A 27,399-nucleotide genomic window follows, 5' to 3' on the forward strand; every position below is an offset into this window, starting at 1 on the left:
ATAACTAAATTGCTCTCTGGCTGCTGGACCTATAGAGCCGTTTTAACTGTCTCAGATCGATTTAAATATGAATACACTGTATTGGCTAATATGCCCCATGACTATAACACCCAACACCTTATTTGTTATGTCAAATAGCTACCAATCTGGCTAGCCATCATCAAGGAAAAGTTCGGTCGCTCGCTACTACTCTGTCTCGAGATAATTAATAGCTAGCGATTAAGCCTCACATCAGCCATAAGCATGCATTGCCAACATTATCATCACAGACTTTATTCTTTAGATCGATTCATGCCATAATAATTAGTGTCATTGACCTGGGCGGTCAATGACATAGACCACAGAAACTCAGGTGGGATTAAAAGCCAAGGTATAAAGATGGGACTTAAGACGAGCTTTAAAAGACTCTATGGTGGGGGCCAGTCTAACATGGGAGGGGAGTGCATTCCATAGTGTGGGGGCGATGGCAGCGAAGGCTCTGTCACCCCTGGTTTTTAATCTGGTCGTCTGTGTGACCTTGAGTTTCAGCTGGCCCTCAGACCTCAATGACCTTGGGGGGTTATAAGCCTCTATGAGTTCGCAGAGGTACTGAGGTGCCAAACCGTTCATTGATTTGAACGCAAATAGTAAAATTTTAAAATATATTCTGAAGCGAACAGGGAGCCAATGAAGTCTGGCCAGAATAGGTGTAATGTGGTCATGCCTGCGGGTGCCAGTTAGGAGACGTGCCGCAGAATTCTGGACCAGCTGCAGGCGAGCCATGGAGGCTTGATTTAAGCCGGCATACAGTGCATTACAATAGTCTAACCGTGTGGTAATAAAGGCATGAATAACACGCTCGAAGTCAGCGAAAGACAGAACAGACTTGATTTGAGCGAGCTGCCTCAGATGATAGAAGCTGGACCTGACCACGGCATTAACTTGTTTGTCAAGTTTGAGCATGTTGTCAAATTTGACGCCAAGGTTGGAGACAACAGGCTTGACATAGGGCTGCAGGGAACCCAGGTCCGTGGGTACCGCACCAGGACCACTGGGTCCAAACACTATGACTTCCGTTTTACTTTCGTTTACACTTAGAAAGTTAAGGGCCATCCAAGCCTTGATATCATTTAAGCAGTCAAGGAGAGGTGTCAGGGAGCTATTACTTGCTTTCTTTAGGGGCATATAGATTTGGGAATCATCTGCGTAAAAGTGATACGAGATACCATGTTTCTTAAAGATTAGTCCCAGGGGGAGAAGATATAAGGAGAACAGTATCGGCCCGAGAATCAGTAGAGGATGAAACAAAATCTCCAAATTTTACAGAGAAACATCTCTCAGATAGGTAGGAGTAAAACCACTTTAAAGCTGTGTCCCTGACACCAACACAATGCTCTAATCGAGAGATTAGGGTTTTATGATCCAGGGTATCAAAAGCCGACGATAGATCTAGAAGCAATAAGATTGCAGAATCACCTTTGTCAGTGGTCAAGAGCACATCATTGAACACTCTCAGCAACGCTGACTCAGTACTGTGAAACGCTTTGAACCCGGATTGAAAAACATCAAAAATGCTGTGTACCTGCAGAAAAGACTGTAATTGAAATAAAACAGTTTTTTCAAGGATTTTTGAAATGAATGGAAGCTTTGAAATAGGTCTGTAGTTTGCTAAAACTGAGGTATCCAGATTGAGTTTCTTAATTAATGGTGTCACAACTGCCTCTTTGAAATAACTTGGTACAACACCTGAAGCCAGACTGCTATTTATGATGTTATGGACACTAGGGCCAATAGTCTCCCAGACCTCCTTAAAGAGGTGAGTGGGGATAGCATCTGTGGGACAGGATGAGGTTTTGAGTTGAATGACCAGTTCACTGAGTTTAGAGAAGGATACAGGGTTGAAATGGTTAAATACAGTTGTGCAGGTGACAGCCATGGAGGGATCAAAAGCAGGGGGGGATATTTGTGCTCTGATGGTAGTGACTTTGTCTATAAAATAGCAAAGAAATCGTTCACAGACCTATGAAGATGCTTCCAAACAAGTGGGTTGTGAAGGATTTAACAACTGGTCGATTGTTTTAACTCATTTACCGCCTCCCCCGATAGTCCCGAGAAAATCCCAATGTCGTTCCCCGCCAGGCCCGATAGTCCCGAGAATTAGCTTTTATATAATGTAATGTTTAATTACAGTCTTCCCCAGCTCGTGACAAATTTTGAGCCTTTTATCTTAAAGGAAACCTAAAATATCACACATCAAAGTAAGTGTGTTTGAAAAAAAGACTGTAATAATGTACAAATTGCAATACAAATGTATAAATCTCCCCATAAAGCACAGTGAACTGGCAAAGTGACGCATTTGAGCACACAAAGCTGGCAGCCGAAAAAAAAAGAGAAGAAAAAAAGTGTTAGAACAGCTGTGTGTGTGTGTGTGTGTGTGTGTGTGTGTGTGTGTGTGTGTGTGTGTGTGTGTGTGTGTGTGTGTGTGTGTGTGTGTGTGTGCGCACACATCTCTTAGCTGGCTGCTCCACGGACCACTCTGTATGTGTTTCAGTGGTCCCCCTGATCAGGACACAGTCCCATAAATCAGAGATCTGCCTCTCTCTCTCTCTCTCTCTCTCTCTCTCTCTCTCTCAAAATGATCGCCAATTCGCCATATAAATGCTTCTAAAACATACCTGAGAATGCTGGTGGTTGATAAGAATCCACACCATGGTTTATAATCCATATATCCAGGCTATAATATATTGTTTTGTAATGGTATTTTAGTCCACAAGCAGCCAAGCAGGCCATTGGCGCCAGGCGGTCCTTTGCAAAGGGGGGGTCCCTGCATGGTCGCCTCCAATAGGGGGTCCGCGGGCCCAACGCTTCGCTCCGCAGAGCAGTGGGAACACGATAATCAACTGTTACACAACGTTGTAAAATCAATCAATAAACCACGATTACATAAAGTTCACACGACACGACACGATCCAGTTGAAGTGGTCCCTGGCGATGCGATCTCGAAGGGGGTCCTCTCATTTCCAACATTTCGAAGGGGGTCCTCTCACTACCCTGGTCTCCAGCCAACACTTTTCAGGGAACCAGGCGGTGGTCCGCTCCCCCAAAAAACAAGTGAAAAACTACTGTAGATGAAGCCTCAAAAGACGCACCAGAGATCAACTACTTGCCTCGTTAGCAAAGACGCGTTTAGCAGGGCAGTGCAGAGGATTTTTTAGGGGCAGGGGGAGACATTTTTCCAACATGTCCTAGAATGTGAAAATAGCAGATCTACAAGCTCGACTTTGATTGATTGATTGAAGACTTTATTAGAAGTTTGCATAGGAAAAGGTACAGTTTCATGACGGTACAGTTCACTGGTACAAGGTCTACTAAAAGGAGATCCATGAAAAGACTAAGCTTATTTCCACTGGAAACCATTGAAGTATCTCATATAAAATTGAATGACAAGCTCTCAATGTGTCACAGAGCGATGTGTTGAGCTTGTAGAGCTTGTAGATCTGCTATTTTCACATTCTAGGACATGTTAGAAAAAAGACTCATGCCCCCTTTTATGTCTATTTGTGTGTGTGCACCTGTACAGAGCAAAAAACAACCAGCAGACACACAGAGACAGGGAGAAAGCGCCCCCAAGTGGGGGCTCACAGAAATACTCACAGAAATACTGCAATATAGTATGTGAGTTTTTTGGTCAGATATAGCCAATAAAAATATTTTTCTCTGCATTTTTCTAAACAGAAAATTCTAAAAATAAATCCTATTACATAATTACATAATTACATTAGTACACTTATCTAATAATGCCTGAAGCCATAAAGACAAATCTCAAGTGAGTTATCCACTTGAAAACAGATCATTCACAAAAAGGTCAATAACTCCAATTATTTTGAATTTCCACCTGGATTTTGAAAAAAACAAGGGGTTTGAAATGGCCAAAACTCTAGATTGCTACATCGTACATACAAAAAAATATTTTTTGGAGAGACTAGAGGATGTCTTCTTTTATTCCAGGCACTGTATGACATTTTCGTGCAAACAGGGAATTTAGGAAAAATGTCTAAATATGAAGAAAATGCTTAAACAAAATGGCAGGAGAGCCTACAGTGAATGTTAAAATGGCGGTCAATGTGTTAAAGAGAACACGCGGTTTATCCACATTTTTGGAAATAATGTCAGAGAAATGCCTTGACTTTTCAGCCTTAACAGTGCGCTGATATTCTTTCCAACACTCCTTTAAAATGTCGTGTGACACATGGAGCCTGTCTTTCCTCCACCTGCGCTCAGCCTTCCGACACTCTCTCCTGGCAGCGCGCGTGGTGTCGTTTATCCAGGGCTCAGACATAGGTCTGGGGCGCACAGGTTTTAATGGCGCAACAGTGTCCAGAATGCTGGCACAGGTGGACAGAAATGTAGTAGTGAGTTGCTCAGTGTCTAGGGCTTCGGAGGGACCATTGTCAGCCTGGGCTACGCTAGTAAAAGCAGACAAATTACTTCATCTAATATATGCCAACTTATCACTGGACTGGACAGTTAACACAAGGTAAGAAAGACAACAAATAGCAGCACTTAATGAATATACCTACAAGTGAATTTAACGCCTAAATGGTGTGTTAATGTATTTATTTGATCTGTGATGATGATGATATATGGCGACAAATGAGGTTGGCTATTCTCTACATTACACAACAACAAGAATAAAATGCTTCAAATGTAGGCTAGGCCTACATGTTTCTTAACATGCCGATTCCAGAAAAGTTTTAGCTCGATGGAGCCAAGGGTGTCGTCGCACCAAATTCTGGGCCCTGGGTACAAGGATTCACTGCGAGCCCACATGAATGTTCTTCATTGGGGGATTCAAAAATAGCAGATCTACAAGCTCGCAAGTGCCGCGCTGTGAGCTTGTATATCTGCTATTTTTCAATAGCTAAAGTATAAAATAATTAAGGCCCTTCCACCTTGGGCCCTATAACTCAGTCCCATTCCCCCCCTTGTGACGCCCCTGCCCATAGCCTCCAACAATGCAGCTACCCAAGGCAGAGCTGAAGCACTTCACATTGTAGGCTAGTAAGGCTACCCCTGTTCATTCAGCCTACATTAGGCTATACTCAGTAGATATTTAACATAACAAATAAGGTATTTGTAGTCATGATTCATATTTAAATCGATCGGAGTCAGTGTAAACTCCCGGTTAAAGGTTCCTCAGCCAGCGCAATTTCCTCATTCCTCTCTGTTGCGTCCTTATATTCCTTTGTCGTTTTGTTTGAAGGCCTACATATTTTTCCAATGCATATCCATGCCTTTTTGATGGATTGGAAGAGATATCCAAAACGGAATGAATATTTAATGTGTAAAAATCTGTGGTATGTCCATTCAAGTGAATGGTTCCATTAGAGGCGGCTGTGATTCTAGTCGGAGGTCTAGGCGGAGACAGCGTTTGGAGGGGCAGAGTTGCGTGTCATCCATTGCTGCCCTACGCACACTTTCTTTTAAATTCACACAAAAGTAGTGTCAAAATCCCTACCTTTTGTCCCAACAAAAGGAGTGAATGCTGCTGACCGGCTAAAACACGCTAGATAAACGTGTAAAGGTGTCTCCACACCAAACAGCCTACTTCCAACGGCTCCAAACTGCCAGTCTGTTTTAGTCTGCTGGCCTTAGTTGGCAAACTTGGCATTTAAAAGTCGGGCGACAAACATTGCATTCAGATGGCTGGCAGACACTGGTTTGTCATAACCTGACTTGCGCCAGATGATAGCAGCAGTGCGTATTCCTGCTTACTATCCATCTGGGATTGCTCCGGCAGACTCGATGTAAGGGGCGGGCCATTTTTTTGAAATTCTTAGCAGGTGATTGGATGGGGCCGTCTGTCTATCACAGTCTGGGAGTGCCAACTCCAACCACTCATATTGGCCTGTCTGCGTGACGTTCCACCCAGAATCTGCCTCCTGGGTTTCCACGTGGTCTGCAATCAGACTCTATTGGCTCAGAGCCGCTCAGAGCCCGCCCGTAGCTGCCGCTGATTGGTCCGGCCCGGGGCTTTACGAGCGTTATCAACTCCCACCGAGAGAACTCAGATGGTAAAGTAGAGCGGTAGCCAACGCACTACTGCCACCATCTGACGCAAGTCAGGTTAGGTTTGTCAGTGTTGCCAGGTCTGCTCATTATAAGCAACCTTGGTCTTGTTTTCCTGTAAAGTCTCTAGTTGCGGGTTAATTTAGTTTGGGCTTGTTTCTGAAGTACAGTTGCTTATTTGGCCTCGCTTTCAACATTATTTTAGAAAATGGCTAATGTAATAGAGCTCATGTGGTGAAACTGGTTGCTTCTTTTTGGAATTGTTTTCATAGACCTGGTCCCTTGTTTCACTCACAAAATGAGGCAACCGGAGGAGGAGATCTCTCACCAAAACAGAACAACGCAGCACTATTACTAGCTTTGCTTTGGAGTCGATTGGAATAGGAACTGAGAGTTGAGATTGAGAATATGGTATTTAGTTAAAATGTGCCACAAAAATGTCTCTGGCTTATTTAGGTTTGCTTCTGTAATGATATGATATGATATATGATATGATATAGTACTTTATTGTCAGTACACACTGAAATTCGTCTTGCGACACAACAGCCATGTATGCGAAAACTTATGCAAACATTTGACATAAACAACCAATGAACGAGACAGGATTACATACATGAGGATAAAACAGACAAGAGCACTGTCCACTGCCTAGCCTACCTCTGGCTAGAGCCCTGCAAGCCCGACGGGACCCGACCAGGGCCCGTTCCGGCCCGCCCCTCGTTTCTGAAACTCACCAGCGGGCCTAGGGCCGGGCCGGGCTCAGAACCATGCTCGGAACATTTCGCGCTGTGAATTTCACACATGACGTCTCTTTGCGCATAGATAGAATGGAGAGTGTGAGCGAGTGCTGCCTCGCATAGCCTATAGTCTTCTAGGCTATGGGTTCTAGTCGTATCTATAGCAACACGGCTCTGATTGGTCGTGACATGAGTACATTAGCCAATGGGCGCGACGAGCCGAGGGCTTTACGGCTTTTCTTCTGTCACACTCACACGAACTCTGTGTGTCTGCGACTCACACAGCAAGACTAGATAATTAGGAGCACTACTGTAGATTCACCCATTTTCAGTCATTTCTCAAATAAATCGCCCTGTAATGATTCCCCGACCTCCCGTATCCATTCATTGCGGAAAGCGTCTTTACTCTTTAGTAGGCTAACTGGACGATACTCCGTATTTTACGAGATGGCTTGTAACCACGGCAAGCCGACAATAATATCAATAAATCAATGTCTAATTTTCTGCTGTGAGGATTATACAGTAACATAACAAACGGTGGGTGGAGGAAGATTTCTTACTTGTGTTGTGATGTTGACTTCTTTCTTTTAATCAGAGCGCAAGATTCCCCTTGAGAGTGTAGCTGCTGCGCGCAGCAGTGAAAGCCACACACGTAATAATAATAATAATAATAATAAATAATAATGTGACAGGCTTACGGGCCGGGCCGGGCTCGTTTGTGAAACTCACTAACGGGCTTGGGGCCGGGCTGGGCCTTAATTCCCACATTTCAGGCCCGTGCAGGGCTCTACCTCTGGCCAAACTCCTGATTAAGCCTTAAAATCGACTGATGAACAAATTAACTTTTTAATCTGACTGTATTGTATTCTGGAACACCGTATCTCCTTCCTGAAGGCAGCAGCCTATATTCTCTATGCAACACAAAGTTCTGCACTGTAGCAGACTAGACAGAGGTCCATGCTACAATAGAGGATTTATAACCGACGGCAAAAAGACAGAGCAGGCTCAGTTTTTCATCGGCGGGAACCGCCAGCCCTATCGACGGGCAAGCATCTCATTGCCGACAAGCTCCCGATGGCTCCCTATCGGCAGCCTGTCAGCAGCTGCTGCTTTTCGATGGAAATCGTCCACAAATCTCTGTGGTTAAGAGTTACCTTTAGATGAAGCGAGGGGGAAGTGAAGGGGAAGTACAGGAAGCCTGGTGAGTCGTTCCGGGGGCTGGCCAATGACATTGAGAGCCAAGTGCGGTGGGCTTACGGTCACCTGGCTGCGACGCGTGGGGCGAGTTGGCTACAGACCTGTGTGTTGGGGCGTTCAAGACAGCAGCCACTAGGGAAGAGCTGTGGCAGGTGGTGGTTCCGAAGGGCCTGCAGGAGACAGTGCTGAAAGCCATGCACAGGGCAGGTGGGTCTGGACACTTTGGGGTCAAGGAAACCCTTCGCCGCCTTCGTCAGAGCTTCTACTGGGGGCGGCAGAAGAGACCCACTGGGCGCTCGCAAGCGCCACTCCAGCAGTTCCCAGAGGGGTCCCCTATGGAGAGGGTGGGGATAGACATTGCAGAGCCGTAGCCTCGCTCCGACGGGGGCAACTGCTACTTCCTCTCCGCCATGGATTACTTCACCAAGTGGCCGGTGGCTTCTGCCATCCCAAACCAGGAGGCTGAAACGGTCGCTGTTGCCGTGGTGGAGGGCAGGATAGGTCGGTTCGGGGAGATGGAGTCGCAGTGATCGGGGGACGAACTTTGAATCTCGAGTGCACTCTCAGGCATTCCCAGATATGGGCTTAATATTGATGACATCAGGGATCTCCATATATGGGCATAAAAGGGATTTTGTTTGGGCGATTCCCCTAACAGGGCTGGGAGCGTCCATATATGAGTATTGCCAAATATTTCATATATGCCAAACAGGTTCAGCTACAGACATTGAAGCGTTACGGAAGGACGGACAGACAGACAGGATGTACTGGTTTTCATAAAATGTAATAACACTCTAGTAACTCTAATCCATTCATATTGTAACTAACTATTATTAGTGACTATTATGAATACATTCAATAACACCAGTAACTCTAACCATACATATTGTAACTATTATTCAATAACTCCAGTAACTCTAACCATACATACTAATTGTTGATTTATTTTATCTGATCAAAGTCAACCTTTATTGATCTGTGTGTGTGTGTGTGTGTGTGTGTGTGTGTGTGTGTGTGTGTGTGTGTGTGTGTGTGTGTGTGTGTGTGTGCTTGTGTGTGTGTGTGTGTGTGTGTGTGTGTGTGTGTGTGTGTGTGTGTGTGTGTGTGTGTGTGTGTGTGTGTGTGTGTGTGTGTGTGTGTGTGTTTGCGTGCGCACGCCTGTGTGTGTGTTTGTTCAGGCAGGCTATGAGGGGGCGTATGAGGACAGGAGTGCTAGAACAGTAGCTTTGAAATATCTGTAGCTATAGACACAGCAGACAGTGAAGGTATCTTGTTCAGTGAAGGTCATGCTGAAGGTCAAAACATGCTGATGATTTGGCCATCCTGTCTCCTAGCAGTGTTGGGTTCCAACAGCTGCTGAATATATGTTCAGATTATGGTGTAAAATGTGATGTGCTAAAAAGAGTGTCATCATGATCTGTAGAACAAGAGAGGACAAGGACCTTTCTTTTCCTTCATTTTATCTGTCAGGTTCTGACTGTGTGTGATAAAGCAAAGTATCTGGGTCACATCATTACTGACCTGCTGAGTGATGATGATGATGATGATGATGATGATGATGATGATGATGATGACATATATAGGTGCGGCGTATGCTGTATGCACAAGCCAACATGCTTAGGAAGAAGTTCTACTTTTGTTCTAATGATGTTAAGATAAACTTGTTCAGAGCCTATGGCACTCCTCTGTATACTAGTGCCCCCTTGTGGGTAAAATATAAGCAGACAAGCATCCAAAAGCTACAGGTTGCTTACAATGACTGTATGAGCATTCTAGTCAGAAAGCCCAGATGGTCGAGTGCCAGTCAGTTGTTTTGTGAAGTAGGAGTGTGCACTTTTCATGCTCTTTTGAGACATTTGACGTTTAAGTTTATTTGTCGTCTGATTTTTTTCCGTTATTTTACAGTAGCTAGTTATTGTACAGTAGCTAGTACGGAAAAATGCCATTGGTGTATACAATATACCAAACTTTATGCACATGTACAGCTGAGGATGCTTTTTACATTCTTTGCTCTTTTGCCTTTTGCACTCTTTCTTTCCTAAGCCATTATTACTTATATTTTTATCTTAAATGTGTTTTTTTTTGTTCTACCACTGCATTGTCTGAAGGAAGCCGAACAAAAATAAGTTTTACTCTTATGTACCTGTACACAAGATGTAACAATAAAGTACAACCTTGAACCTTGAACCTGGAATGTGTCTAATAATTTGATATTCATGCAGCTGACAAAACCCCATTTCAGTAATGTGAAATACCACTCTTGCATCTGTAAACACTGGTATACTGCCTTATTTTAGTGTTCTGATTGCTTTATCTTTTATTTATTTATTTATTTATTTATTGGTGTGATGTTTTTAAATGTTGTGTTGTATGTCTTCTTATTGGACCTTGTGTCTGTAAATAAAAGTTGATGATGATGATGATGATGAAGGTATCTTCAGGTTCATTGTGACCTCTGTGCTCTATCATGGTGAGTAGATTTAATGCAGGGCTGCCACGTTTCAGGACAAGTTAAGAGTGAGCTTTTGGGGAGCCGGGATGGGTCCCTCATTGGGTTTTTCCCGGGTTTCTACGTTTTTTTTAGCTAGTCTGAGACGGTAACAGGAAAAGCCGACCTAAAACAAAGTCGACCCAAACTCGTTTCCCAACGGGTCTGTGGCCTTAAGCTGGATGCAGAATAGACAAAAATCTAATCTTTGCTTCTGGGGATCCCTGGAAAAAAAAATAATATATATATATATATATATATGTATACATATACATATATATATATATATATATATATATATATATATATATATATATATATATATATATACATAATATACATATATACATACATAATCAAAATCAATATATTTCTTCACAAATGTGTTCATAAAGGTGTCAACTATCACCTCTGAACTTTCTCAATCACAACTCCCTTGGGGAACTTAGTGGGAACCAATAAAAGTTGGGGGTATCGGGATACCTGGGCCTGGGATTAAAGGGGATAAAAAATTAAAAATAAACAATATGAGCATATGGGGTGTGTAATTAGGGTATTTTTGGGCTGCTGAATCCATTCCAACCATTAGTTTTCAGTTTAAATGACTCCTTGGCCATAAAATAGGCTAAGGCTTAGCCAATCATGTCATTCGAGTTCACCTGTGTCCTGTTAGTCCCTATGCTTTAAACCCTTTTGAGTGTTCCTTGTCAGATTGTATCATGTTATCATGTGTGTCATGATGTGCTCTCATCTTGAATAGTTTTCATGAATTCAAACCCTACTCCAACCATTTTTTTATTGACAATATTATGTCTTGTGGACACAAAAAAATAGTTTGTTGTGGCCTATTTTATGGCCAAGGAGTCATTTTTACTGATAACTAATGGTTGGAATGGATTCAGCAGCCCCCAAATACCCTAATTACACACCTCATACGCTCATACTGGCCATTTTCTATTTCCCCCCCTTTAATCCCAGGCCCACGGGATACCCCCAAATTTGATTGGCTCCCACAAAGTTCCCCAAGGGAGTTGTGATTGAGAAAGTTCAGAGGTGATAGTTGACACCTTTATGAACACATTTGTGAAGAAAGATATTGATTTAGATTTAGTTCCCAGATTGGTTTAACTTTCGGCTAACTTTACCTAACTAATGGTGCCTGATCTGATTTCATCCGTCCTCCCGTCTTGCTCTTTCCTTTCCCCTTGGGCCTTTTGTCTGGTGTTTTCTCAACCACTAGCAGGCTGTACAGTGGCTTGGCAATGCGGGAGAAGTTGGGAATGTACTGTCTGTAGTAGGATAAAAATCCCAGTAGTCTTCTTAGGTCTCCCACAGTTGCAGGTGTCTTGTCCTTCAGAGCTTGCACTGGTGCTAACTCAGCAGGATCCATTGTGTAGCCTTCTTTTGACACAATCTTGCCCAGGAACTTCACGCTGTCCTTGAACACGTCGCACTTCCGTGGCGTCAGCTTGACTCCATGCTGCTGGTAGCGTTGTAAGACTGCCCGCAGGTCATGCAGGTGGTCCTCGAAGGTGCGACTGTGAACAAGATTGTCGTCGAGGTACGGCTGACATGACTCATCCCTGAGTCCCACCAGGCATTCTTCCATGCTTCGTTGGAATTCTGCTGGGGCTGAGGACAGTCCAAAGGGGATCCGCACCCATTCATATAGACCCCAGGGTGTAATAAAAGCTGTGAGTGGTTGACTGCTCTCGTCCATGTAGCCCTGGTGATATGCCTTCCCCTGATCAAGGATGGAGAAGAAGGCACTTCCTGTTAAGCTGTCTTGCACACAGGGGATGGGGTGACGGTCTGGGATGGACTTCCGGTTTAGCTCCCGATAATCGCAGCATAGACGGAGGCTGCCATCCTTCTTGCGCACACAGACGATGGGCGAGGAGTAAGGAGATCTAGATTTCTTTATCCATCCTTTGTTCAATAAATCTATTATTAGATATTCCTTGACTTCTTTGTGTAAAGCTTGGGCACTGAGGTGTATGTGCGCTTGACAGGGGTGGTGTCATGCAGTCTTATTTTGAGCTTGAGGGAGGGGATACTCCCCACATCATCATCGTTTCTGGAAAACGCACCACTCTCCTCTCACAGCAGTTGTTTCACCATCCTCTGCTTCTCTGGTGACAGGTGGTCGACGGACACCGGGGGGTCCCACCCGCCTCCATCTTTGTACGCCACAGCCACATCACCTCTCTTCTCGTCTGTGTGTGTCCGTGTTGTCCTTTCCATCAGCACATCCCCTGAGCTCTGTTTCACCTCTACTGGTCTGGCCTCTGCAGGATATAAAGCTTTAATCTTCTGTACCTGGCCCAGCACTGTACGGGGGTTGAGAGTGATGTCATAACAGGTGTCGTTGGTCACTGGGATTGAGACTCTGGACCAGGCTCCTCTCTGCAGGCTAATGATGGTTTCGGTGATGTTCAGACCATCAGGCCATTTTGCACTCTCATCAGGCTCGAATACTACTTCCTGTTTAGTGGGAAGGGGGCTTGTTCGCACACAGCACTTGACCTCCTTCGTCTTGCCAGCTGGTATGACAGCATGATGTCGTCCGACTCTGACCACTCCTTCTCTAGTGTCGGCGTCGCTGGATCGTAGTTGCTGTGTCAGCACTTCTATTCTGTTACAGTCAATGGAGAAAGATTCACTCAGCGCTTTGGTGGTGACGTCAAGCTGTTTCTCCATTCCACCCTTTACTAGCTCTTCGATCACATTGTAGCCAATTATGGGCTCTGCTGGAACTCTTGGGTCACGGGCAATCTGAGTTCCCAGAGGTTCTTTTTCTCGCCACTAGGGGGGCGAGAAGAACCTCTGGGCCAAAACTATGATATTCCTGGGCAGGAAGTTGTCCCAGGCTCAGAATCTGAGCTGGGACAATACAGGAAGTAGAGCCCTGTGCAAACCTTCAAAACATTAAGAACAGAATACCAACCAAAAACACTACAACAATCAGTGTTGTACCCGAACGCGTTCAAAGAACGATCGTTCATGAACACGTTCATATTTTGGGCGAACGTGAACTGAACGTAATTGTTTTCGCTTGATGAACGATATTGTCGAACGCGGTCATTCTGACGCCCGTGAACGACGTTCGTCGGCGTTCGTCGGCCGTTCATGCGGCGGTCCGCGCCTCCGCGGTCGTCTGTCCTCTGCTCCTCTCGTCTCTCTTTTCATTCACATGCTCCAATAGTAGGCACTGCACACAGCTCCTCGTGAACGTTCCTCCGTTGATATGCGGTGCTGTCTGCACTCTGCTGCTGCACTGTGAATCTCCTCCTCGTCTCGCAAGCCTGACTGACTATACTTTGTCCTATGTGTGTTGCACGGCGAAAATAGCTGATCTGCAAGCTCACAACGCGTCGCATCCACGAGACAACGTGAGCTTGTAGATCAGCTACTTTAACCAACGCGGAAACATGCTGTGCACGAGAAACGTCTGCCTTCTAGTGGGGTTCCTTGTATGACATTTTTTGTTTTTTTTCTAGTGGGGTTCCTTGTACATGTAATTTTTTGTTTTTATTTCAAATGTGTGTTAAAGTTTCTTTCACTTCCAATTTGTAGATTATGGTCTATAGAACAATTTTGGTTAGAGTGTCAAGACAGTAGATTGAAGAAAAATATATTTTTTGCCCTATTTCCAAAATGACCAAAATCGGAATTGTGTTTTTTGAACAATGTCTTAGTTTTCCCACAACTGCTGTGTTTATTGCTATATCAAGTCAATACTGTGTGGGGAATCAATTGGAGTCAAATATTTGTTTTGAATATTATGATATTTCACACAATGAGACAATAACATGGTTATTACATTCAGCCCTTCACAATAAGGGTGCAGGAAGACTGGGAACTAGGCAGTGGGCACATAAATATTGTGGGCACCTCAATGTTAAGTTGGATGAAATTATTGCTGTGTGTGGTTCTATATGGCTGAGTCAATAATTTTGACAAATAATAACATGCAGCAACGTCTAAACATTTATATATATATATAGACCTTTGTATATATATATATATATATATTTTTTTTCCTTTTTTTCTTTTTTCCTTTTTTTTTTTTTTTTTTTTGAATAGCCAAAAGTATAAAAAAAAATATGGTTAAAAAAAGAACTAAAAAAGAACTATGTAGTTCATTTTGGGGAACCATGAACTTTAGTTCATAATGGGGAATTATGAACTAAAAATGAACTAGTTCATTTTAGAAGTTCTGAACTTGAACTTGAACTAGTTCGTTTTTAAAGTGAACTTTCCCAACACTGACAACAATATGCAGCCCATGTTTCAAGGTGAATCCTACCAGACTAGGTCACGGGCAATGAGCACAGGCACACACAGTTCTGGGTTTAAGGTGTCACCTGATTTTAGCTGGAACTTCACTTCCACCCAGCCTGCGAAGGGTATGGCTGTTTGGTTCACTGCCTTACCAAGCACTGTGCCCGATTCCAGGAGTTCATCGATGCTGCGCACTGTCGTGTGTGGTAGGTGATTTCTTCTCCATTTCTCACTTATCATGCTCACTTGTGACCCGGTGTCCCAAATGGCTTGGGTTGTGACTCCATTAAAGGAACAGTCCACCATACACCTTTTCCCAATGAGGCTCAGCAATTTTGAATGACGCTGCTGACCACCATGGCTCACCATGGCTCACCATGGCTCCGACTCCGATGACTCCATATCTAGCTGTCTGATCCGTTCACACAGCAGCTTATGCACTTCACTCTGTTCGTTTTGGTTTGGGGAGGATGCATTTAGTGGCATGACAGTGTGGCCTGAAACAGCTGCTTCATCAGGGTGGCCTGGTGGCTTACGTGGACCTCTAAAGCCCCTCGAGACGTGCCCTGATTGTCCACACTTGAAACAGTGTTCACAGCGATCGCCCACCCCATTGTCTTGACAGGCTTTACACCCTCTCCTTCCATTCCACTTAGGCGCACTGGGAGCCGCTGGCGAGCTGTGCATGCTTTTTCTCATTTCCTCCATTTTTTGTTTCAGTTGTTTTACTAATTCATACAGTTCAGTGTCCCTCTCACTCGTTGCTGCAGTCACTTTACGCCCCTTGGTGTCCTTTGCTGCAACTGCGTGTTCTTGGACCTCTGGAGGAGCCTCTGCACTGACATGGCTCTGCTGATGAATTCCCACTTCCGGCTGCATCTCATGTACTTTTGTTACTTTACTGCTTATATTCTTTTTCAGCTTATTTTTCCGTTCCAAATCAGCACTGGCTGCTTCATTCATCTTCTCAATGAGGGTTTCATCTGTGACGGTCAGATCATCAAGACAAGCCTTTAGTTGGAACTTGATATTGTCACTGATGAGCCCTGTGCTGATTGACCTCAGGAACCTGCGGTGTATGAGTTCTGGGCTGTACCGTTCATCTGTCCCTGGTTCCTTACCAGCTAGCAGTAGTCTTTCTTTTAACTCCATTGCTCTGAACAGACAGTTTTGTGGTGATTCATGGCTGTCCTGTGTGATGTTCACCAGCTGGTGGTACAGGTCAGTGGAGCTCTCTTCCTTGAAGTGCCCTTTGAGAATTGTTTTCAGTTGGGAGAGAGTGAGGTCTCTTTTAATTTCCAGCATGTCCCTGATGCTGAGGCCTGGGCTGATGGCTTTTACTACGGCTTCAGTAATTTCAGCTTCACAGTGTCCCTTGTTGAGGCCCATATCAATTTGATGCATCAGGTTTGTGAATGAAAGTTTTTCTTTTTGACCCCTCTCCCCAATCTGTCCATGAATCTTGAACTCTCTCCTTATTGTGACTTCAGGCAGTCTGTTTAGTGGCGGCTGCTGCACTCCATCTTGGTGAGCTGGAGGCTGACGTGGCGGCTGCTGCACCGTATCTTGCTGAGCTGGAGGCTGACTTGTTTTGTTTTTTTCTACTTTCTCACTCAGGCGCTTTATTTCTTCACTGAGTTCTCTTGTAGATGACTGAAAATTCAACTGCATGCCTGCGTATCGTTCCTGGAGACTGGCAAGTTCAGTAGTGTCTTAGTCCGGTTCTGCTTCTGGTTCTGCTAACTGTCCTTGCTCCATCTCCTTTATTATCTTTAGCAGCTTAATTAGGCAACATTTTGCAACATCATCCTCTTCTTCATCAATACAAGTGTCAATAGATTCATTGATACAGCGGAGCAACACGTGCCTCTTCGTTTCTTTTTCAAATGACACTTTAATTTCAGTGGCCACTCTTTGCAACTGCTCCACACTCAGGTCTAATAGATTCTCACCAACCTGGTCTTGCAATTCTTCCAGTGCCATCTTCTCTTAAGTGTCCAGTCTCGTCCACGTTGAGGCATTACTCCACTCCTGGGCTGGCTCGCCAAGTTTTGTTTCACACTTGGTTATTCGGATAGAAATAATGACTCCAGTGTGCAGGTATAAGGGGTTTTACTTGTCATTCTGTAAACACACAGATCACAGGCACATTAGCAACACTGCTACACATTGGAAACCGGTCCATTCTGAAGTGGAAGGACCCCTGCTGTCCTAAATGTGCGTCGCACAGAGTGTATTTAGCTGCCCAAAAGATTGCCTGTCTAAAATGACGTCATTTCAGTGCAAGACCCAGAATGATAGTGTGTTTCACAACTTCAGTGAATGTACATTATGCAACGTTTTTAACCAGTTCCCAGAATAATACCAGTAAGAGGCCAAAAGTTTGTTTTACCAATTATTACACTCTATGTGAACATTTACATCAACAAATCCCAAGTACTGGTTTTTAGGGGTGTAACGAAGGCTCTCAATTGCGCTCAAGACATACGGGCAGTTGACAGTTTGCCATGGTTACTCATTGAAGTTGAATCTCCATATATGGAGATAACCTACGCATCACACTAAGTCTGACCTCACCAGCCCATATTTGGGCATGAGCAACTTATGTCTCCATATATGGAGATATGATGACATCACACAGTCCTCAGCCGATGATGTGGCGTGATGTCATACAATACACAAACGAGCCCTACAGTATAAAGGGGCAATTCTTGCCAGGAAAGAAGCATTTCTTCGACTCAGACCTTATCGCCAGGGTTGGCTTATAGCTTATCATCACATCCAACCATCTCCAATACTCGGCTAGTTCTCCCAACAAGACTTCAGAGCCTTCCATACGATTCAAGGCATCTCGGTTAAGTTCTTACCGGACACTACTGCGTCGGTTATCTCCATATATGGAGGGATGTGTTGGTTATCTCCATATCTGGAGATTCAACCTTCAACGATTTTGACATCTTGTTACTAATCTGTCGGTAGATAATGCCGGTCTTATATAAGGGTAATTTGTGTACGGTGTGATGTCATACTAATGTCAGCAGTGTGATGTCATACTGATGCGGAGATATGAGCAGGGCAAAGGTGTGACGGACGGACGGACGGACGGACGGACGGACGGACGGACGGACGGACGGCCGGTGGAGGTTTTGATACTAAACTGCGACCTAACGGTCGCAATAAACAGCATCCTAATGAAATGAAATACCATCAAATAATGAAATAAGATATGGGGGTATGCCTTTTTAAATGCAACAAAATATAATCATGTACTGTAGCTCTAGTCACAATTTAATCATGTATCTCACACAAAGAGTTCCATGTGTAGACCCAGGATATCCATGCAAGTTGATAAGAGAAAAAAAAGACACAAAGCCGTTCCATCTGTCCTTCTGATAGGAAAGCGTTATTCCATGCAATGTAAAAAAAAAAAACACGCACCAAAAAGATCAGTCCAAAAAGGAGAAAAATGAATAATAGTAACACTTTTTTCATTGCTACAGTACTTGCTCTAGCCATCCAGGCCATGACACTCTCAGAGGATACAGTAACATTATCGGTATGGATCAAGGTCTTTGAGATCTCTTACCGTTACTATCTTGCTTTCCTCCGGAGTGGTTCCCTTCAGGCGGATCAGAACCTTGCAATTGCGGGTCCATGTTGATTTAATCTTGCCGTTCTTCTTCAGTATGCGAGCCTCTCGTGCAATTTCGCCATTCTTCCTTGTTAGATGCTCGTTTATGTATACCTGGGTTCCTTTCAGTTTCTTCCACTGCATCAACATCGCTGTTTTGTGCTTACGATTCACAAAACGGATAATGATGGGAGGTTTGTTCTTCTTGTCCTTCCGAGGCAGCGTGTGACACGCCGAGATGTTGTTTGCGTCGAGCTTGATGTCTTTGCTCTCGAAAAATTTCACAACTTGCTCCTCCAGTGTTAACTGTTCTTCAATTGGCGCGTCCTCTGTTACTTCTCCTCCGCTGGTAACAGCTTTTGCATACGAGCTAGGTTGGACAACATCTAATCCTGTTATGAATAGGTCATCCATCCTCGTGTATTGTTCCAAATCGTGCACCCTTCTTTCAAGTTGCTCAATGATTTTGTCCTTCTCTTGGATCGCTTCATTTAGTTGTTTCACTTCTGCAACCAGCTCATAGGATTTCAGCTGTTTCAGGACCTTAGCCATGTCCATTGACAGGGAGCCTAGCGTCTTGCGAAACTCTTCCATTTCGTTCTCCACTGGCATTGGGTTTGAGCGAGTAGGAATCTTACCCACTGGCATCTTGCTTACCCACAATCCCCACTCCCCACTCCTAAGAAATCATTTAATGCTTTGATAAACCAAATACTAACACTGGTAACCATTTGACAGGCAACACACAATTCAGTAAACCCACTTCAAAAACATAACATAAGAGTACTGAAAAACAGCAAGTTCTTACTTCTTGCTATATGTATAACAAATACTTATAAACGTATAAGTAGCATCAGCTCTCAAAATAAACGGGATATGGAGATGCTAAAATCCAAAAGAAAGTTGTTTGGCCTGGTTCATATATTATTTCTCACTTGTCTTACTTGTAATAGAAATGCGTATAATAAAATACCACACTTAAAACATAACAGTTCATGTAAATGGCTCAGTTCACTAAGTTCCCCATCAGGACTACAGATTAGGCCTATTGGCCCAAGTTAACAAAAATACAAATAAGACAGACACCCTCCTTTATAAAATTCAATGAACTTAAATTATCAACTGGGTTACAAAAACAAACAAACAACAACAAAACAATAATAATAAAACAACTTAACACTACAAAAGAAATACTGTGTCATTGTCATTAGCAGATCTATGCATATACTGTAACTGTAATCATCATAGGGAGAGAGGAGCTCTTGCACACAGCAAGGGCATCTAAACCTAAAAGAGGCTGATTGTATTACTCAAGTATAGAATATAGAATGAATCAATTTCCCTTTCATTTGTCATAATACAAGTTGGGAGACAGATAAACATGATTGGGGAAAAAAAACATAAGAAAAGAAAATCAACACCCCATGGATAACTGACCACTCGAGTTAAATAGCTTCTATGAAATCATTGGGGCTCATAAAAACACAAACAAAATAAAATAAAATAAAATATAACAACACAAATATTGCCAAACAAAAACAAAACAACTTGTTCAGCTGGTCCAACCAGACATGTGTATGTAGCTTACACATTTCAAACACAAATGACATTTTTCTATAAGCCCCTTGGCTTCTACACGTCTTCTGCACCATAATGGTACATATAACCACTCCGATTGCCCTGCCATGATCAAACACAAGTACATAGATGAAATAAAAATAACAATAAAACCTTGTATATAATAGTAAGGAATCACAACATAGGTATGTAGCCTAAACAATACAGTACAGTCACTGTGCTGAGTACTTGTTTCCATGGCAGTTCTACTATGTGGAATGCAGGGAGTACATGTGTGGGGGAATAAAAAGGGAAGGAAAAATAAAAAGGGTGATTGCCCTCAACAATACAGCTCTGATTGCATCGTGTGATTTATATAACACTTGAAAACGCCGATCTGCAAGCACACAACACGCCACTTTTGAGAAACACTGTGATCTTGCAGATCGGCACCCCCAGAGCTGAACCCTAGCAAATTCTTATCATACAATTCAGCCACTAAATCAGAAGCGAGCCTGTCCTGCCTTCAGTATACAGCTGATTGTTTTGATCTGAGGCTAATAAATCCAATAGTCATTGGTCAGTGGGCCATTGGTGGGGCAGTCACTAATGCCATAGGCTACTTTTGAGATTCTTGTCAGGCAGACAGACAGCTGTCACTCTGGGCTCTTACAAGTTAAATAGACTACAGCTCTGTTAGGAGTAGGCCTACATGTTGTTGAATCAAATGAGTTTAAACCACAGGACGCTCATTGGCTTGTTTGCACTGGGGCCCCTTTGTACTCAAGTCATAAAATAAATAACATAAATAAATAAATAAATAAATAAATAAATACAATCTGTTATTAACAAGGACACAAGCAGTATTGTGCTCAACGTTTTCATGGCAGTTCCACAAGCATATTCGAAATCTTCCGCCTGCACTGTTTGCTGGAATTCAGGGGGTACACGCTTACAAATGCATGTGTGGGGGAAATAAAAAGGGAGGAACCGGTCTCACAAACCAACCGCTGTAGGAAGCCCATAACTGACCTTATTACTCTTACATATTTTACTGGAGTAAATCCATTATCTTAACCTACAGTAGTGATCATACTAGGTCAAGGTCTCTGTATTATTACATCTTGTATGTAGTCGGGGAGCGCAGGGAAATAAAAGGACCGTTTGGTTCAGATTCTCGCAAATTCGCCAAATTTGGCACAGATGTTGTCCATACCATACTTAATCATTTAAAGATGGGTGCCAAGATGGGCGCCCCATGGTACTGCCATATTGCGCATTCCAATATGGCTGCCACCCGAAAAAAAAACGAAAAGGCCTAGAATCATAAATGATACCACTTTTTAGGGGTTTTCTGGGTCGTAGAATCTGATTCTGGTGTTATTTCAATGATTTGAGGTCAAGATTACCCCTCAAGGTCAAGTTTACTCATCAAAGTTAGTATATAAAGGTAATATTGGGGTAAAATCCAGTATTTCTGGTGCACCACGCCAGATTCTACCCCCAAAAAGTTTTTTTCTCATTATAAGCTATACTTGTATAATGTAGCAATGTTTCACAATTCAAAACAATAGTCAAAACAGTTGATTGTTTAATATAAACAAACTAATTTCCATTAAAACTTCAAATTTCAATTAAAACTGATACAGTATATGTGCCAATAAAATCACAACACAGACATTCACTCGTCCCCGACACAGAGTCACAGACACACACACACACCGGTCCTCTCACATTTGGAAAACATTAACGCATAACGTTTTTGAACAAGCGATTAAAACATTTTTTGGTAAAAAACTTAAGAAAAATTGTGAGCATGAGTTGATTTTCGATTTTTCTTTTCTTCACATCCCTATTACTGGCTGTCGTCTCCGTTGTTAAGGCACCCACCTTCGCATTTGCAGAGTATTGTGCATCGGACACCGATACAGTTGCATTTGCACTTTCCCATGCATCCCTTGAGGCAGCCGCAGCGCACAAGAATGTCACATGCTGCTGATGCATCGCTAAGAGTGGTCCACAGTGGTTGCCATGTGCCATTGCCATCTTTGTGCCAGCCCCACTCGCTGAAGTCAGGAATTTCCTGCTGGACCGAAGTTGCCTGATTCCAGAAGAAACTTGCCTGCAGTAGCGCTCGCTTGACATGCTGGAACAGTGCAGCTTGGGTAGGTGGGATGGTTTCCAGTGATTTACTTCCAGTGGTGAAGAGGCGATGTCTGGCCTCATTGACACCAGCTGCACCACACCCCTTGCTGTACATGAGCACGACGAAACGTTCAATGTTCTGCATATGCACAGACTCAAGACTGAAGAGGTCAGAGGTGTGTGTGAGAGCCACTAGTGTGTTGGTGAGGTCTGGTATGCTTCTCCAGGCTGCCCAAGCTGTCTTCTTGCCACATCCGAGAAACTGTGAAGTTGTGTCACACCCTGTTAAGCTGTGGAAGAGGGGTAGTGCCAAGGACTTTGATGGACCGAGATCAGAGTAGATGGTATGGACTGGTATGTCACGATATTTCCGACCAGTACCGAAACCCACCCAGAGCTCCGTTAGGCCAAGGGTCTCGAAAAAACGGATTGCCAAAATGACGACATTGCTGTCTACGGTGCGAACATAGGCTGTTGTATGACCCTGCTCTGCTGCATGTGACATACCAGTCCATACCATCTACTCTGATCTCGGTCCATCAAAGTCCTTGGCACTACCCCTCTTCCACAGCTTAACAGGGTGTGACACAACTTCCCAGTTTCTCGGATGTGGCAAGAAGACAGCTTGGGCAGCCTGGAGAAGCATACCAGACCTCACCAACACACTAGTGGCTCTCACACACACCCCTGACCTCTTCAGTCTTGAGTCTGTGCATATGCAGAACATTGAACATTTCGTCGTGCTCATGTACAGCAAGCTGGTGTCAATGAGGCCAGACATCGCCTCTTCACCACTGGAAGTAAATCACTGGAAACCATCCCACCTACCCAAGCTGCACTGTTCCAGCATGTCAAGGCAAGTTTCTTCAGGCAACTTCGGTCCAGCCGGAAATTCCTGACTTCAGCGACTGGGGCTGGCACAAAGATGGCAATGGCACATGGCAACCACTGTGGACCACTCTTAGCGATGCATCAGCAGCATGTGACATTCTTGTGCGCTGCGGCTGCCTCAAGGGATGCATGGGAAAGTGCAAATGCAACCGTATCGGTGTCCGATGCACAATACTCTGCAAATGCGAAGGTGGGTGCCTTAACAACGGAGACGACAGCCAGTAATAGGGATGTGAAGAAAAGAAAAATCGAAAATCAACTCATGCTCACAATTTTTCTTAAGTTTTTCACCAAAAACATTTTTAATCGCTTGTTCAAAAACGTTATAAGCGTTAATGTTTTCCAAATGTGAGAGGACCGGTGTGTGTGTGTGTCTGTGACTCTGTGTCGGGGACGAGTGAATGTCTGTGTTGTGATTTTATTGGCACATATACTGTATCAGTTTTAATTGAAATTTGAAGTTTTAATGGAAATGAGTTTGTTTATATTAAACAATCAACTGTTTTGACTATTGTTTTGAATTGTGAAACATTGCTACATTATACAAGTATAGCTTATAATGAGAAAAAAACTTTTTGGGGGTAGAATCTGGCGTGGTGCACCAGAAATACTGGATTTTACCCCAATATTACCTTTATATACTAACTTTGATGAGTAAACTTGACCTTGAGGGGTAATCTTGACCTCAAATCATTGAAATAACACCAGAATCAGATTCTACAACCCAGAAAACCCCTAAAAAGTGGTATCATTTATGATTCTAGGCCTTTTCGTTTTTTTTTCGGGTGGCAGCCATATTGGAATGCGCAATATGGCAGTACCATGGGGCGCCCATCTTGGCACCCATCTTTAAATGATTAAGTATGGTATGGACAACATCTGTGCCAAATTTGGCGAATTTGCGAGAATCTGAACCAAAATATCCCTGCGCTCCCCGACTAATGGGCATGTAGTTACTGTAGCCCCTAGGTAACATGAATTCAATATTTCCGATTCCTCCATAACTGCTATGTTTTATATGTGTTTCTACAAGCTTTGTATAATGTTGCGGTTCTACAAATGTAACAGAGGTGATCTGAACCTCCCCACCCGGCTTCGAACCCGGGTCTCCCGCGTGAAAGTCCAATATCTTAACCATCACTCCAAAGGGACATCCCTATGGAATGAGAGCAGATACTAGACTGTTGAGGCTTCAGGCTGGGGCTGCGACTCTCTCCGCCACGGCACCAATGTAACAGAGGTGATCCAAACCTCCCCACCCGGCTTCGAACCCGGGTCTTCCGCGTGAAAGTCCAATATCTTAACCATCGTTCCATAGGGATATCCCTTTGGAGTGATGGTTAAGATATTGGACTTTCACACGGGAGACCCGGGTTCGAAGCCGGGTGGGGAGGTTCGGATCACCTCCGTTACACAAACAACCAGATGGGTTTAGAGAATTACTTCCCTGGGAAAGGAAACAAATAAAAGAAAAAAATATAATAATGATTACAGGGTCACATAAATCACTTATGTGAAAAACTAAGAAATGTACTTCCTACTTGTACTGGTAAACATTTTGAACCAGTATACATAGAATTTGGGTAATCATTAATTCATAAGAGCACATTTGTGCACTTACCGGTAATTCCTCTATTGTTTTCAACATAACAGACACAATGTGTCAGTGGACATCTGTAGTTCTATTAAATTACTTGTGGAGAGGGTTTTGCCCTCCACTAAGAATCACATATCCCAAATACATAAATTTTGCTTCTGAATGATTTAATAAATTATTAGGTGGGACACCATGGGGCCAAAATAAAGCGGTGATGCATGTTGGGGCCTGCAGTCCCCAACACTAAAACACCCTCCATGCAATCTATAAAGGATAATGTTATGCTGTTTGAATTTCATTCAATCATACTACACACACAAGGTTTCGTTAGTGACAGGAGGAATAGGCAGAGGAGTCTGCCTCTATGTCTCACTCACACACACACACACACACACACACACACACACACACACACACACACACACACACACACACACACACACACACACACACACACACACACACACACTACACAGTCACAAAATAGCCAACATCATTGCATCAGCCTCAGGCCGTCCCCACGGATAAGACGTCCACACACAGAGCACGGCTGGAGAACGTTAACACTTGGGGAGCCGAACTCGTTCAGTGACGAGTTAAGGCCACTAGGTGTCACCAAGCCAAAAGGAGTTAACTCGTTGAGAGACGAGACAACATAGGGTTAACTGTACACGCTGCTGGCTGCCCTCTGAATGACCCGAGTCCATTACGTCACCCCGTAGCAGAGGGGGAGAGAGAGAGAGAGAGAAAATGGCGGAGGCTGGTTACATTGATTTACATTCTACTCTGAAACATAAGAAGGGCTTTATCTCTGAATGAGGTGAAAAGAACGCCAGGGAAGCAGAGATCTGATTGTTTTCACGGCGACACTTTACCGTGATGGTCGGCTCCCGTTTGGATTTTAGTTTCGCAAGCGTTTGTAAACAAAGGGATTATCTTCCTCAATCGTCAGCGGACACCCACGTGCACACGCATGAAGCTTCCGAGGCACTTCAAAATAAAGCGTAAGTGAACGGCCGTTGTGTTAAAAAAAACACGGATAAAAGCTCAGATAGCAAATTTTTCCTGGTTATAGAACATGGAGTTGCCGAATCTTTGTTCTTTTTACACCTCCAATGGCTGGTTTTAAATTTTGTTTCCGAAATGCAAACAGCAACAAGTGCGGACGCCGGACAGCTTCTCTTTGATAGAACACAATGATATGCGCATTACTCGGCCCCCTCCCCCCACAACAGCAGATAACCACGCCTACATTTCAGATTTTTTTTCATGTTCTGAAATCCCATAAAACAAATAAAGAGGCGGGGTTTCCTGCTCCTTTAACTAGTGGCACAAGTGCATGTGGAACACCTTCCTCTACATTCTATGGCATTCACTGTAGCTGTGCATTGACATAACGAGTTCATGACCAAATTAGCTATTGAAGTCGCACAACGCAATATTATGCTGTTGTTACAAATGTGTTGTTTTTAAATGTAAAGCAAAAAGCATTTTTACCCCCAAAATAGTTTTTAGGGGGTGAGAAAAGTGTGGGAACGCCCCCAACCCCCCCCCCCCCCCCACACACACACACTACACCCCTGTTATTGCCATTAAAAAGTAATCTTACGTTACTCCATTACCCACCAAGAAAAGTAACTAGTTAGTTTACTTTTCCATTACCGACAATTAAAACCCACCAGCGAGGACATTTGGTAAACATAAAACAGCCTACCGGAGTGATGTGGAGCTATGCTGGACTTCACCATGGCGATTTGCATTGACGTTGAACCTCATTTCACCAGTAAATCCAAAAATAATGTGAATGGCCCTTTAAGGTGCTGGTGGTCCAGTGAGGTCCATGCACTCAGGATCCCACCCTGGTGGTCACTTTTGGTCTAAAGATGGCTGTCATTCAATGCACCTTTTGTTGTGGATGTCAACAGCATGTTTCCTGAGGCAGCGAGTGTCCTTAATTCGTCCATCAGTTCTCGTTTAATACGTTTTACTGTGTTTTCCTGTGTGTGTGTGTGTGTGTGTGTGTGTGTGTGTGTGTGTGTGTGTGTGTGTGTGTGTGTGTGTGCGTGCGTGCGTGCGTGCGTGTGTGCGTCTATTGTGTCTACCACAAGCAAACACCAAAACTAATTCCAATCATCACTTTATTGAAATGGTTGATTGTTAAATAGATGCATTGTGTGTCAAATTTCTCCACAGTACATGTACTGTATAGAGCAGTGTTGGGGATATAATGAACAACCCATAATGTTGTTGTTCAAAGGCCCATTTTAAAATTCCATGTCTGTCCTCTCTCTACAGTGAGAAGTGCTGCACAACCGATTCGTGTGACCGGATATGCAGGGGTGACAGTTACAATCTTCTGTCCCTTCCAAGAGGGCTATGGGTCTGACTACCAGAACTACCTGTGTAGAGGAAGCTGTGGCAAAGCTGACGTTCTTATTGAGAGCAAAATTGGTTTGACTGGTGAGATCAAGGTGGGCAGGTACTCTATTTCTATTTACCGCGATTGGAGTGGATTTCCAGTCAGAATCTTTGACCTTCAGCTCAGCGATGCAGGACAATACTGGTGTGGAGTGAGTAGGACATTGAAAGACCTCTACACTGAAGTACAGCTGGAAGTAACAGGTGAGACCGTTTTACCTGATTATTGTTGGCTTCAATAAAGACTTTTAACTAGCCTGATTTCAGACTCTGCAGTCCGCTCAGAGAGTGGGCGGGTCTATGGGCTGGAGCCAGGCAAACATTTAACTGATTATAATATAAACTGATTTAATGGGGGTTTAATCCACTAGAGCACATGTGGTCCTCAAAGAAAAACTAAATGAAC

At 43.7% G+C, this 27,399-nt stretch overlaps 2 protein-coding genes across 3 annotated transcripts in view; one reads left to right on the forward strand and one right to left on the reverse strand.

Moving 5' to 3' along the window:
• LOC308281586 (uncharacterized protein) overlaps positions 1–27,399 on the reverse strand; it is a gene marked incomplete at its 3' end in the record, with an annotated part of 534,349 nt that overhangs the window by 377,073 nt on the left and 129,877 nt on the right. The window lies entirely within an intron of this gene.
• The window catches only part of LOC308281730 (neurotrypsin-like), a 92,980-nt gene that overhangs the window by 6,138 nt on the left and 59,443 nt on the right, over positions 1–27,399 (forward strand). For both annotated transcript variants that reach the window (XM_080722010.1, XM_080722009.1), the window contains exon 6: positions 26,871–27,197. In XM_080722010.1, the coding sequence (XP_080578136.1) occupies positions 26,871–27,197 (327 nt within the window). The remainder of the gene's footprint in view (positions 1–26,870; positions 27,198–27,399) is intronic.

The sequence above is a fragment of the Nannobrachium achirus genome (genome assembly GCF_963921795.1).
Source record: "Nannobrachium achirus genome assembly, chromosome: 3".
Lineage (NCBI taxonomy): Eukaryota > Metazoa > Chordata > Actinopteri > Myctophiformes > Myctophidae > Nannobrachium > Nannobrachium achirus.